Here is a 14,453-nt window from a genome sequence, read left to right on the forward strand (position 1 = left end):
GCCTGGAGCAACCGGAGGAAGGCGAGCACCGGGGCCAAGATGGCGGCTGCAGAGGGCCCTGTGACTGATGCTGAGCTGTGGCAGACCTGGCTTCCTAACCACGCTGTGTTCCCGCGGCTCCGCGAAGGACTGAAAAACCAGAGCCCAGTCGAGCCGGAGAAAGCCGTCTCCTCATCATTGCCCTCGTCGCCCCGACTGCCGCCGCAGTTGCTGACGCGGAACCTGGTCTTCGGCCTGGGCGGAGAGCTGTTCCTGTGGGACGGTGATGGCAGCTCCTTCCTAGTCGTCCGCCTGCGGGGTCTGGGCGGCGGGGAGGAGCCCTCCCTCTCCCACTACCAGGTAGGGCCGTGCTGGACTCGAAAATGGCCCTCTGCGGGGACTTGAACCCGTGTTTGTGTGGATATGCGTGTGTCCTGACAGAGTGCCCCGTGTCGAGTAGAAAAGCTTCTTAATTTTCGTTCTTTAACTGGAAACCTCCACGACTCTTGTTCCCTCGACAGTGTCGAACATTTACAGGAGCATGTGCCTTCGGAATTTTTTTTTTTTTTTAGTCCCTTTCGGTGTAGGAAGGGCCACGGAAAAATATACCTGGGAGGCAAGTGCAGTGGGGAACATAATGATAATATAAAGCTTCGTGGCGCAAAGCGCAAGGACTGACTTCAGGATCCTGGTTCGAGTCCTCCGGCTCCCCACCTGCAGGGGAGTCACTTCACAGGCGGTGAAGCAGGTCTGCAGGTGTCTTTTTCTCTCCCTCTGTCTTCCCCTCCTCTCTCCATTTCTTTCTGTCCTAGTCAACACATCAGTAACAACAACAATAAAACAAGGGCAACAAAAGGGAATAATTTTTTTTTTTAAAAAAGAAAAATCTTATTAAGGGGTACAGTGTGGAGTGGGGTAGATAGCATAATGGTCTGCAAGGAGACTCTTGTGCATGAGACTCCCAAGTCCCAGGTTTATTCCCCCACATCACCATAAGCCAGAGCTGAGCAGTGTGCTCTGGTAAAAAAGAAAGTCATCGGGAGTCGGACTGTAGCGCAGCGGGTTAAGCGCAGGTGGCGCAAAGCGCAAGGACCTGCATAAGGATCCCGGTTCGAACCCCGGCTCCCCACCTGCAGGGGAGTCGCTTCACAGGCGGTGAAGCAGGTCTGCAGGTGTCTGTCTTTCTCTCCTCCTCTCCGTCTTCCCCTCCTCTCTCCATTTCTCTCCGTCCTATCCAACAACGACAACAACAATAATAACTACAACAATAAAACAACAAGGGCAACAAAAGGAAATAAATATTTTTAAAAAATGAATAATAAAAAAAAGTCATCAGAAAGATTTTTGTGTAGGGCAGGGGTAGATAGCATAATAGTTATGCAAAGAGACTCTCCTGCCTGAAGCCCCAAAGTTCTAGGTTCAATCCCCTGCACCACCATCAGCTAGAGCTGAGCACTGCTCTGGGGGATAGAGTGTGTGGAGTTACTTATTTTCAGTAGGTTGCTCATGAGAAACCGATTTCATGATGGTGTCATAAAATAAGGATAATCCCAGGTTTTTCCCTTGCAGTTATTGTAAGCATCAAGTAATCGACTTTGAAACCCCTCGGCTTCGTGCCTGACTTGGAAGAAGAAATTCCCTCTAGATTCTAAGCCCCCTACCTCCATTTAGAAAGTCCATCCCTAAAGCTGGAAATTTTGTTTTATTTTTTCTTGCCTCCAGGATTATTGCTGGGGCTCCGTGCCTGCACCTCGAGTCCACTGTTCATGGAGGCTATTTTGCACCCCCTTTTGTTGCCCTTGCTGTTTTATCGTTGTTGTGGTTATTATTGTTATTGATGTTGTTGTTGGGTAGGACAGAGAGAAATGGAGAGAGGAACAGAAGACAGAGGGGTAGAGAAAGATAGACACGTGCAGACCTGTTTCACCACCTGTGAAGCGACTCCCCTGTAAGTGGGGAGCCGGGGCCTCGAACCGGGATCTCACGCTGGTCTTGCGCTTTGCACCACATGCGCTTAACCCACTGCGCTACTGTCCGACACCCAAAATTTTTGATTTTGGATAATTCAACAGTATCCGAAAGTGAGTCTGGTCAGAAAGTCTTCTAGACTTGGGTGATCAGACGTTGCTTTATGGGTGTATTTATACCTAACGAACGAAGTTTGTGGATGAAAATATTTTAAATAAGGGAGTCGGCGGTAGTGCAGCTGGTTAAGTGCACGTGGCGCAAAGCGCAAGGACCCGTGTAAGGATCCCGGTTCGAGCCCCCGGCTCCCCACCTGCAGGGGTGTCTCGCTTCGCAAGTGGTGAAGCAGGTCTGCAGGTGTCTTTCTCTCCCCCTCTCTGTCTTCCCCTTCCTTTCTTCATTTCTCTCTGTCATATCCAACAATGACAACATCAATAACTATAACAATAAAACAACAAGGGCAACAGAAGGGAAAATAAATAAATTTAAAGAAAGAGTAATCAGTACATTTGCAATCTCATGGTTTATTTTTAAAAGTAGGGGGAAAGAAATTTCAGGTGGTTGAAAGAGGAGAAACAGTATCAATAGCAGTAGAAGTGAACTAAAAAAATATTTGTGGGAGGGGGTCGGGCGGTGGCGCAGTGGATTAAGCGCACGTGGTGCAAAGCGCAAGGACCGGCGTAAGGATCCCGGTTCGAGCCCCCGGCTCCCCACCTGCAGGGGAGTCTTTTCACGGGCGGTGAAGCAGGTCTGCAGGTGTCTATCTTTTTCTCCCCTCTCTCTCTGTCTTCCCCTCCTCTCTCCATTTCTCTCTGTCCTATCCAACAACAAAGCAACGTCAACAATGGCAATAATAACCGCAACGAGGCTGCAACAACTAGGGCAACAAAAAGGGGGAAAAAAGGCCTCCAGGAGCGGTGGATTCATGGTGCAGGCACCGAGCCCAGCAATAACCCTGGAAGAAAAAAATATATATATATATTTGTGGGAGTCGGGCGGTAATACAGCGGGTTAAGCACACGTGGCGCAAAGCATAAGGACCAGCGGATGGAGCAGCCGGGTTCAAGCCCCCAGCTCCCCACCTGCAGGGGAGTCGCTTCACAAGCAGTGAAACAGGTCTGCAGGTCTTTCTCTCCCCCTCTGTCTTCCCCTCCTCTCTCCATTTCTCTCTGACCTACCCAACAACGATGACATCAATAACAATAGTAATTACAACAGTAAAACAACAAGGGCAATAAAAGAGAAAATAAATATATTTAAAATATATATCTGTGTATAGGGGCTAGGTGATGGTGCAGCTGGTTGAGCACGTACATCACACTGCTCAAGGACCTGGGTTCAAGCCCCTTGATCTCCACCTGCAGGAGGAAAGATTCATGATCAGTGAAACAGTGCTGCTGCAGGTATCCCACTCCCCCCCCTTTTTTTTTTCTTTTTAAAGATTTCATTTATTTTTTCATGGGAAATGATAGGAGAGAGAGAAAGAACCAGACATCACTCTGGTACATGCTGCCAGGGATTGAACTCAGGACCTCATGCTTGAGAGTCCAAAGCCCTATCCACTGTGCCACCTCCCGGGCCACTCACTCCATTTTATTTTATTGCTGACAGGGTTATTGCTGGGGCTCAGTACCTGCACTACAAATCCGCTGCTCCTGGAGGCCATTTTTTCCCCCATTTTGTTGCCCTTATCATTATTTTTATTGTTGCCATTGATGATGATGTTGGATAGGATAGAGAGAAATTGAGATAGGAGGGGAGCACCGGGAGAGAAAAACACCTGCAGACCTGCTTCACAGCTTGTGAGGTCGCCCCCTGCAGGTGGGGAGCTGGGGCCTCTAACCGGGATCCTTGTGGGGGTCGTTGTGCTTTGCGCCAGGTGTGCTTAACCCACTGTGCTACTGCCCAAACCCCCCCCCCCCTTACCTCACCCTTGCCTCTCAACTTCTGTCTCTAACCTATGCATATATATATATGGCAAGAGAGAGAGATGGAGAGAGAAGGGGAGGGCAGGGTGGCACACCTGGTGAAGCCCACACATTACCATGTGCAAGGACTCAGGTTTGAGCTGACTACTCACCTTCAAGGGGGATGCTTCACAGGTAGTGAAGCAGGTCTGCAGGTGTCGATAATCTTTTTTTTTTTTTAACTTTTTTTTAAATATTTATTTTATTTATTTATTCCCTTTTGTTGCCCTTGTTGGTCGATAATCTTTCTTATCCCTCCTCTGTTTCCCCTTCCTTTCTCTATTTCTGTCATATCCAATAAATTAGAAAGAAAAAGAGAAACCACCAGGAGCAGTGGATTCGGAGTGCTGTCACCAAGCCCCAGCAGTAACCACGGTGGCAAGAAAAAATAGCAGACTGATAATCCTGTTTTTTTTTTAAGTATTTTATTTATTTTATTTTTGAGAGAGATACAGAGAGAGAAAGACGCAGAGAGAAACACCAGAGCACTGCGGCTCTGGTTTATGGTGGTGCGGGGGATTGAACCGAGGACTTCGGAGCCTCAGGCATGACTCTTTGCATAACCATTATGCTATCTACCCCCACCCGATAATCCTCTTTTAAAAAAATTATGTATTGGGGCCAGGTGTTACAGTGCTCAGAGGGTCTGGCTTCAAGCCCTGCGTCCCCGCCTGCAGGTGGGGTGATGAAGCAGTACTGCAGGTGTCTTTTCTTTGTCTCTGTCACGCCCTCCCCTCTCAGTTTCTCTGTCTTTCTCCAGTAAATGAATGGATAAATAAAGTAAAAAAAAAACAAACTTTGATTATGTATTAATGAGAGATGGCAAACCAGAGCACCACTCTGGCACATGAGATGCTGGGGATTAAAGTCAAGACTTCATGCTTGCAGTCCAACACTGCACCACTTCCCAGGCCACCCGGTAGTGAATTTTTTTTGAGGGCATATGACGCTGGGACAAAAGGTTATCAGTCGGTGCTTCATACTCAGCTTGCATAGGTAAAGCAGTATTCTTATCCACCGTGCCACTCCCTGGCCCAGTAGAGTAGTATTCTGTTCACTACTGAAGTTCTTGAAGGCAGTCTCTGCCTTGTGCTATTTTAATGTCACAGTAATTATAAATTACATATTATCATTTATTAATACTTACAAGTTCCTTTTTTTTTTTTTTACTTTGCTAGAACAAAACGAAATTGAGAGGGAGATAGAGGAGAGAAAGAGACACCTGCAGCACTGCTTCACCACTCATGAAGCTTTCCCCCTGCATATGGGGACTGGGGGCTTGAACCTGGGTTCTTGTGCTTGGAAATACATGCATTTAACCAGGTATCCCACCACCTAGCCCCAGTACTTAAAAAGTCTTATTTTAATAATTTATTTATTATTTTTGTTTGAGTGAGAGAGACCAGAGCACCTGTCACCTCTGACATGTGGTGGTGTTGGGTATTAAACCTGGGACTTCAGAGCTTTCTCCTCAGCCCTTACAAGTTCTTTATTTCTTTTACTAAAGCATAGTGTCATCAGTATGCCACGTATTGTGCTATGAATTCAGAGTTTTCATTCAGAGATGGAAGAGCTCAAGTAGTTCATAGTTGTGTGGAATGAGTCAGTAAAAGGCAGCTAAACTAGAATTAGCCAGAGCATACATGCTACAGCTTCAATAAAAATGAACTTAACTCTGACTGTGTAACAACAGATCTTTTCATAGGCAGAAAGTAAATATCCAAGAATGTATTAACCATTTAAATAAAGGACTGTGGGGGCATTGCAGGAAGAACCAAAAAGAACACCTATTTTGTTATAGAAACAAATCTTGGTGGGTCCCAGAAGTTTGATTTAAATCTGGTCAGAATGTAAATTATAAGTGGGGAACGGTAGAGAGTTGAGACTGAACTCAGTAGGCAGGGGTGGACTTGTAGGAGGGGAACTATGCATGGCATTTATGATTAACAGAAATTGATGCATTTTATATAACATTGCAATTTAAATGGTAAAAATGACTAGCAAATAACATGTGCGTTAAAATGAACTGTTTTGACCAGTTTGCTTTAAATTCCAGAGATTACTTTGCATAAATCCACCTCTGTTTGAAATCTATCAAGTCTTATTAAGTCCAACACAACATCACGTAGCACTTATAGGAGTAAAAGGACTTATGGTATTAGAATTACCTAAGAGATGGGGGAAGAATTCTGAATTTGAAGGTGGAAAATCAACAGTTAATTGTAGGTAAGTTTTATTTCATTTAGTATTTGTGTAATTTTTTAAAATATTTATGAGAACGATAAGAAGAGAGAGAAAGAACCAGACATCACTCTGTGGCACATGTGCTGCCAGAGATCGAACTCGGGACCTCATGCTTGAGATTCCAAAGCTTTACCACTGAGCCACCGCCCGAACCACGTATTTTTATCATTTGTTGCACATGACAGAACATTGTTCAAAACTAGTGACTCTTTTTTTTAAATTAATTTATTATTATTTAATTACCACAAGATGACTGATCAGCTCTGGCTGATGGTGGTACAGGTGATTGAACCTAGGGCTTTGGAGCCTCACACATGAGAGTCTCTTTGCATAACCAATATGCTGTCTACTCCCACCCAAGACTAGTGATTCTTAAAGTACATATACAATACTTCTATTGGCATATTAGAGATGACCTTCAGATTGCCTTCCTGCATTGTTAATGTTTATAGTATATGTGTTCTTGTGCTATTAATCTGTCCAAATGATCACATTTTTGCCTCATTGGAAGTCAGGTCATATTTTCAGGTAGGCATCAGAAAACTTGACTGTTTATATATATATTTTTTCCCTTTTGTTGCCCTTGATTTATTGTTGTAGTTATCATTATTGTTATTAATGTCGTCATTGTTGGATAAGACAGAGAAATGGAGAAAGGTGGGGAAGACAGAGTGGGGGAAGGATGGACACTTGCAGACCAGCTTCTCTGCCTGTGAAGTGACTCCCCTGCGTGGAGAGCTGGGGGCTCAAACCGGGATCTTTCCGCTGGTCCTTGCACTTTGCACCACCTGCACTTAACCTGCTGCGCACAGCCTGCCTCCCTTGACTTTTTTTTTTAAGGTCTTCACCAAAATGTTTCAGCACTCTGGACTGACTTTTTAAGACAGACAGAGACAAAGACACACAGGGAAAGAAACTACAGCATTAAAACCTTCCCCGGTATGGTGGAGGTTGGCCTTAAGCCTGGCTTGCATGCATAGCAAAGCAACATCTATCTAAGTCAGCTATTTTGCCCATCCTGAAGGCTTCTTAAAAGCAGTTCTTGGGGCAGGGTAAATAGTGGTGAAACAGTGCTGCAGGTGTCTCGGTCTCTTTTCCTCTCTATCACTCCCTTTCCTCTCAATTTCTGACTGTCTCTATCCAACAAATAAATAAAGATAAAAAAGTAATAATGAAATAAAAACAGTTTGTGTGCACCAGACAACTTCTGAGTTTAAATAAGTGTGTGTGTATAATTTTTTTAACCAACTCCAGAAAAGTGAAAGTTTGAAAAATCATCTGAAAAGAGCATAAGGTAGAAGTCTGCTAGTAGGTCCACAACTTATAGGTGGTCGCTCCCTTTCTAAATCTCTTAGCTTATTTTTTATAACAGGAATAGTTGTATGTCCTCTTGTAGCTTCCTGTAAAGAACAGAAAGAGTGGGGCCAAAGCAGTAGCATAGTGGGTTAAGTGCACATGGCACCAAGTGCGAGGACCTGCATAAGGATCCTGGTTCGAGCCCCCGGTTCCCCCACCTGCAGGGGGTCGTTTCATAAGTGATGAAGCTGGTCTGCATGTGTCTGTCTTTCTCTTCTCTCTGTCTTCCCCTCCTCTCTCAATTTCTCTCTGTCCTATCCAACAACAATAACAGCAATAGCAACATTAAAACAATATTATTAATTATTAATTATCATTAATAATGATTAAAAAGGGGAGGGGCAACAAAAGAGAAAAAATGGTCTCCAGGAGCAGTGGATTTGTAGCGCAGGCACCGAAACTGGAGGCAAAAATAAATAAATAAATAAACAGTCAGTTAAGATATTATATCTAGAATCACTTGTACAATGTAGGGGAGTCAGGCGGTAGCCCAGTGGGTTAAGCACATGTGGCGCTAGGCGCAAGGACCGGCATAAGGATCCCAGTTAGAGGCCCCGGCTCCCCACCTGCAGGGCAGTCGCTTCACAAGCAGTGAAGCAGGTCTGCAGGTGTCTATCTTTCTCTCCCCCTCTCTGTCTTCCCCTTTTCTCTCCACTTCTCTCTGTCCTATCCAACAACAACATCGACAACAATGACATGACATCAATAACAACAACAATAATAACTACAACAAGGGCAACAAAAGGGAATAAATATTTTTAAAAATACAATGTAAAATTCTATAGCTTAGGAGATATCTTTATTTTGATTATAATGTGTTGATTGAATGGATGTTTTCAGTGTCTCTTAGGATTTAGGAGAAAGGAATTTAAAGGAAAGGAAAAGCAAAGTGTGTTAAAATGTATTTTAAGTTCTACAACTATTTTAGAAAAATATTGTCTTTATTTTAGTACCACTCCAGTTGCTGAGAGATTTTTCACCAGTTCCCCATCTCTGACTCTAAAGCATGTTGCCTGGTATCCGAGTGAAACGTTGGACCCTCACATAGTGCTGTTAACGTCAGACAGTGTGATAAGGTAAACTTTATTTTTCTCATCTGTAGCTAGCTCTCTGTGAGTGTGAAGCTACTTCTGTTTGCCAGTTATGAGCACGAGACACACACTGATCATTGGATGTTGAGATTCTATATATGATGACTAGTAACCCACTTTCAGCCATAAAAATTGCTTGACTCTCCCAATTATATTCCTGCTTTAACTTCTGTTGTAGCCACACATTGCTGGTATGACCTATACATATTGTTGGAATAATTTTCCAATATGGGATAGTAATAAGGTTATTTATTTTTTTGCCACTAGCATTATCACTGGAACTTGGTGCCTGCACTTTGACTTCACTGCTGCTGGCAGTTACTTTTTTCCCCCCTTTATTTCCTTCACAGAGACAGAGACAAATAAGAAAGAGGGAGAGGAAGAGATAGCTGCGGCTCTGCTTCACAGTTCATAAAGCTTCTCCTATACAAGTGGCGACCGATGACTTGAACCTAGGTCTTCTAATACTGGAAGATGTGTACTCTACTGGGTGCTTGACTGCCCAACCCCAGATTTACTTGCTTTTATGAGATAGAGAGAGAGAGACCAGAATACAGCTCAGCTTTTGCCATATGGTCTTGCCAAGGATTAGACTGAGACCTCTGGCAGTCAGACATGCAAGCCTACACTACTCCCATATTATTCTCTCGGACTCATTTAAAAAACAAATATTTATTAATATTTATTAACATGAGAGAAAACCATATTATCACTGTGGCATACACAGTATTGGAAATTGAATTCAGGACCTTATACATTCAAGTCCATTGTTGTAGCCACTGTGCCACCCCTGGGTTCTTAGGTTTTTGTTTTTTAATTGGATAGATAGAGAAATGGAGAGGGGAGGGTCAGATAGAAAAGGAAAGAGGCAGAGACCTGGAGCCCTGCTTCACCACTCCTAAAGTTTTCCCGTTACAGGTAGGGGCCAGGGGCTTGAACCTGGTGTCCATGTATGTGCACTTAATCTTAGTGTTTTTAAATAATTTATCTTTATGCGAGAAAGAGCCATTTTTCCTAGTTACTGCTTTTATTCCACCATAATGAGAGGTAGGCCAGTATACTGCTCTGGAAAAGATGTATGGATTAATGAGAGAGAATAGAGAGGAGAGGTAGATTATCACTCTGTCACATGTGATATCTGGGATGGAACTCGGGACCTCATACTTAATAATCGAACACTTTATCCATTGCACTACCTCCTGGACCACTAATGGTTCTTTTTAAATAGAAGGTATGTAATACTCCTTTTCCTTATATTATTTTTCTAAATAATTTTATTTTAATAGTGAGACAGAGATAGAGCTACTGGAGCATGGAGCACACCTGCAACACTTTTCCACCTCTTGTGGAGCCTCCTGCCTGCAGGTGGGGACCAGGGGCTTGAACCTGGGTTCTCCTGCATGATAACATGTGCCACCACCCACCCCCTCATTTCCTAAGTTTGAACCCCACTGGCTTTTCAGGGCAAAAGATCATTTCCCCTTAATGTGCTGCTTCATTTATTTGCATTTTAATTTTAATGTATTTAATTTACTTCATAAGCTAGAGATAGGTGGTAGGGTGCAGAGTAGACTTCTGTCACGTCAGGAATCAAAGAACAGATGAGGTCTGGCAAGGTAGCTCACCTGGATAGTGAGCGTGATGTAGCTGAGCCCAGCACCCACTGGAAGTTTTAATGTTTTGGTATCTCTGGGGCTGGATGGTGGCTCACCTGGTTGAGTGCACATGTTAATAACATGTTGGTATCTTTCCTCCCTCTGTCTATATTTCTGAGGAAGTCTAGCCAGAGTGATGAAGCCCTAGGACAACAAATAACACAAAGACAAACAGATGAAGTAGGCTGCTTTGTCAGTAACAGCAAGATCTCTGTCAAAAGAAATAGTTGTGAAAACTAGTAGGAAAATTCTCAAGAACTTTCTAGATGAAGAGAAAAGTATGAGCAAATGAAAGAAAATTTAACTGCTTCTTTTTGTCTCCTCTAACTGATAGAATTTACTCTCTGCGTGAGCCACAGACACCAATTAAGGTCATTGTACTTTCAGAAGCAGAAGAAGAAAGTCTAATACTAAATAAAGGGTAAGGTTTTTTTGTTGTTGTTTGTTTTGCTTTTTAAAGATTTCTTTATTAACATTAGAGAGATAAAGACAGAGCCAGAGCATCACTCTGGCACATGGAATTCTAGGGACTGAATTCAGTAGAGCAAATGCAGTCGTTGTTATGAGCTTTAACTCTAGTGTCACCCACAAGCACCTACAGACCTGTCCCTTGCCTCTCCACGTCCATTTATCCTGGCCACTCTGCAGATGTCTGCTACCTTCTCATCTTTCAGTCTCTGCATGTGTCCCTACCTCTACCTTTTCTCCATTTCACCACAAGCTTGCTCCTTTATTTGCTTCAGATTTTTGCTCATATTATTACCTATTAAAGTCTTTTAAATCTTTTTTTTTTAATTTATAAAATGGAAATATTGACAAGACCATAGGATAAGAGGGGTACAATTCCACACAGTTCCCAACACCAGAACTCCCAATCCCACTCCTCCTCTCCCCTTTCCCCCCGAAAACTTTCCTTTTCTTTAACCCTCAGTGAACCCAGGATCACTATGGGGTGCAGAAGGTGGAAGGTCTGGCTTCTGTAATTGCTTCCTTGCTGAACATAGGTGTTGGCAGGTTGATCCATACTCCCAGCCTGTCTTCTTTCCCTAATGGGCAGGGGTCTGGGGAGGTGAGGCTCCAGAACACATTGGTAGGATTGTCCGCTCAGGGAAGTCAGGTTGGCATCATGGCAGCATCTGAAACATGGTGTCTGGAAAACAGTTAAGATATAAAGCAGAACAAACTGTTAAATAATCATGAACCTAAAGGCAAGAATATTGCAGATGAAGATTTGGGGTTTCCATTCTGGAAAAAGCTAGTAGGCCTATTTTAAGTATATTTATTCCAAGGGGCCATGGCTTTACTTAATTTTTGCCTGAGTCTGACAGCTCACATGCAGGTGGACACAAGGTATTGTCTGGGGAGATGGTGTCAGAGTTGGAAAAAGTCAGTCTTTTCTAAACCACCTATTCTGAAGTGTAGCACTTCGTACCATACCTTTCTTCATAACACCATTCTCAAACTCTGTTATGTCTTCATTTTTCTGTCTATGTCCCTTAGCAGGAGAATAGCACCTTCATCTAATTCATTGATGTATTGGGTTGTTGGAAAAGTCATAATGTATTTTTTATCTTTTAAAAAAAATTATATTTATTTTATTTATTGGATAGGGACAGCCAGAAATCTAGAGGGAAGGGGGTGATAGAGAGGGGGAAACAGATACCTGCAGCACTGCTCACTGCTTCACCACTCGCAAAGCCTTCCCCCTGTAGGCGGGGACTGGGGGCTCGACCCGGGTCCCTGCGCATTATAACGTGTGCTCAACCAGGTGCACCACCACCTGGCCCCTTTTTTCTCTGTTTTTCTTTTTTTACTTTTAATTTAATTTAATAAATTTATCTTTTTATTACCAGAACACTGTTCAGCTCTGGCTTATGGTGGTCTTGGGGCTTGAACCTGGGACTTTGGAGCCTCAGGCATGAGAGTCTGCTTGCATAACCTTATGCTATCTACCCCCACCCTTCTCTGTTTTTCTTCTTTTTTTTAAATATTTATTTATTATTTATTCCCTTTTGTTGCCATTGTTGTTTTATTGCTATAGTTATGATTGATGTGGTTGTTGTTGGATAGGACAGAGAGAAATGGAGAGAGGAGGGGAAGACAGAGGGGGAGAGAAAGATAGACACCTGCAGACCTGCTTCACTGCTTGTGAACTGACTCCCCTGCAGGTGGGGGACCAGGGGCTCGAACCGGGATCCTTATGCCGGTCCCTGCGGCTTTGCGCCACCTGCGCTTAGCCAGCTGTGCTACTGCCCGACTCTTCCTTCTCTGTTTTTCTGTGTAAAAAATGCATCATGACTTTTATGTCAACTCAGTTACCTTCTAGAACCTTTAACTGTCTGACACAGAGTAGTTACTTAGTAAATATTTGAACTATTTAAAATTAAATTAGTACTGTATAATTTTATGAATTACTTTCACTTAATATTTTCTAGTTTTTTTTTTTTTTTTTTTCCTCCTCCAGGGTTATTGCTGGGCTCAGTGCCTGCACCATGAATCCACCGCTCCTGGAGGCCATTTCCCCCCCCCCTTTTGTTGCCCTTGTTGTAGCTTCGTTGTGGTTATTATTATTGCCCTTGTTGACGCAATTCGTTGTTGGATAGGACAGAGAGAAATGGAGAGAGATGGGGAAGACAGAGAGGGGGAGAGAAAGATAGACACCTGCAGACCTGCTTCACCACCTGTGAAGCGACTCCCCTGCAGGTGTGGAGCCGGGGGCTCGAACCGGGATCCTTACGCTGGTCCCTGCGCTTTGTGCCACATGCGCTTAACCCACTGCGCCACCGCCCGACCCCCAATATTTTCTAGTTTTTTTTAAAAAAAAATTACTAGGATTAATGGTTTACAGTCAACAGTAAACACAGTAGTTGGCACACATGTGACATTTCTCAGTTTTCTGCATAACACTCTAACCCCCTACTAGGCCCTCCCCCACCGTCATGCTCCAGGACCTGAACCTAGGGACCTAGCCCTGAGTCTGTTACTTTGGTGCAATACACCATTTTCCAGTGTTTTTGAACATTCTTCATAATTGTAGGGTTTAAAAAATTTATTTATTAGATAGAGACACCAGAAATTGAGAGGGGAGGGGATGATAGACACCTTATCCACTACTTGTAAAAGCGTCCCTCCTACAGGTGGAGACCAGGGGCTTGAACCCGGATCCTTGCACACTGTAGGGTTTGCACTTAAGCAGTTGTGCCACCACCCAGCCCCCATAATTGTAGTTTTTTGTCTTCTCATTCCATTGAATGCAGTTTCTGTTTCTGCCTCCTATTGTTAGACATTTTTTCTTTTCAATAAGTTTGTTTTAAAATCTCTTTCCAGAAGGACATATACTGCGTCTCTAGGAGAGACAGCAGTTGCGTTTGATTTTGGGCCATTGACAGCAGTCTCGAAGAATACATTTGGACAAAAAAGCAAAGATGAAATAGTGGCATACCCCCTATACATCTTATATGAGAATGGGGAGACTTTCCTTACATATATTAGTCTGTTACACAGGTAAGTCAAGGAGCTAACCCATTTGAAATGAAAGCCCAGCTTATACTTCATACAGTTAAACTTGGGGTTTGTGTTTTTGAATTTGTGAAAGTGTTGTAGTCTATCAATGGCTTTCTTAAATGCTTCAGAGAAAAATAATTAACCTTTATTTTCTTCACATTGTTTGGGTGAGTCCGATGGACTATTTGGATAATCATTGAAGTTAAAACAGTTTATTTTCTACAAAAGTGTTCATTGTGTATTTTACAGGTACAGGATACCATAAGGATAGCTAGACATGGTGATCTGGTGTTTTGTGTCTTAGCTAGAGAGAAAAATTAAACATATACATGAAAAGATACTGCAGTGCACCCAGTTAAGTGCAAAGTGCGCCAAGGACCTAAGTTCAAACCCCTGTTCCCTCCTGCAGGGGAAATGCTTCATGAGCAATGAAGCAGGTCTCCAGGTGTCTATCTCTCTCCGTCTCTTATCTCCCCCCTCCTCTCTTCAATTTCTCTATGTCCTATCAAATAAAATAGAAAAAAAAATTGCCTGTAGAGAGCGTGGATTCCTCATGCATGCATCAAGCCCCAGAAATAGCCCTAATGGCAAAAAAAAAAAAGATGCTACACTAGTGATAACAGATAGTGAAAACCCAGGAGAAGGAGACATATGATGACTGAAGAAGTCAAGGGGCCAGCAAAAGAGGTCAT

General features: G+C 43.3%; 1 protein-coding gene across 1 annotated transcript in view; it reads left to right on the plus strand.

The window, feature by feature from the left end:
* Window position 1: 1 nt before the first annotated feature.
* Window positions 2–14,453, plus strand: part of NUP88 (nucleoporin 88) — a 36,804-nt gene continuing 22,352 nt past the window's right edge. The window contains exons 1-5 of the mRNA XM_007521285.3: window positions 2–339; window positions 5,968–6,137; window positions 8,462–8,587; window positions 10,592–10,678; window positions 13,585–13,761. Of these exons, the coding sequence (XP_007521347.1) occupies window positions 40–339; window positions 5,968–6,137; window positions 8,462–8,587; window positions 10,592–10,678; window positions 13,585–13,761 (860 nt within the window). The 5' untranslated portion in view covers window positions 2–39. The remainder of the gene's footprint in view (window positions 340–5,967; window positions 6,138–8,461; window positions 8,588–10,591; window positions 10,679–13,584; window positions 13,762–14,453) is intronic.

This window comes from Erinaceus europaeus, chromosome 12 (genome assembly GCF_950295315.1).
Source record: "Erinaceus europaeus chromosome 12, mEriEur2.1, whole genome shotgun sequence".
Lineage (NCBI taxonomy): Eukaryota > Metazoa > Chordata > Mammalia > Eulipotyphla > Erinaceidae > Erinaceus > Erinaceus europaeus.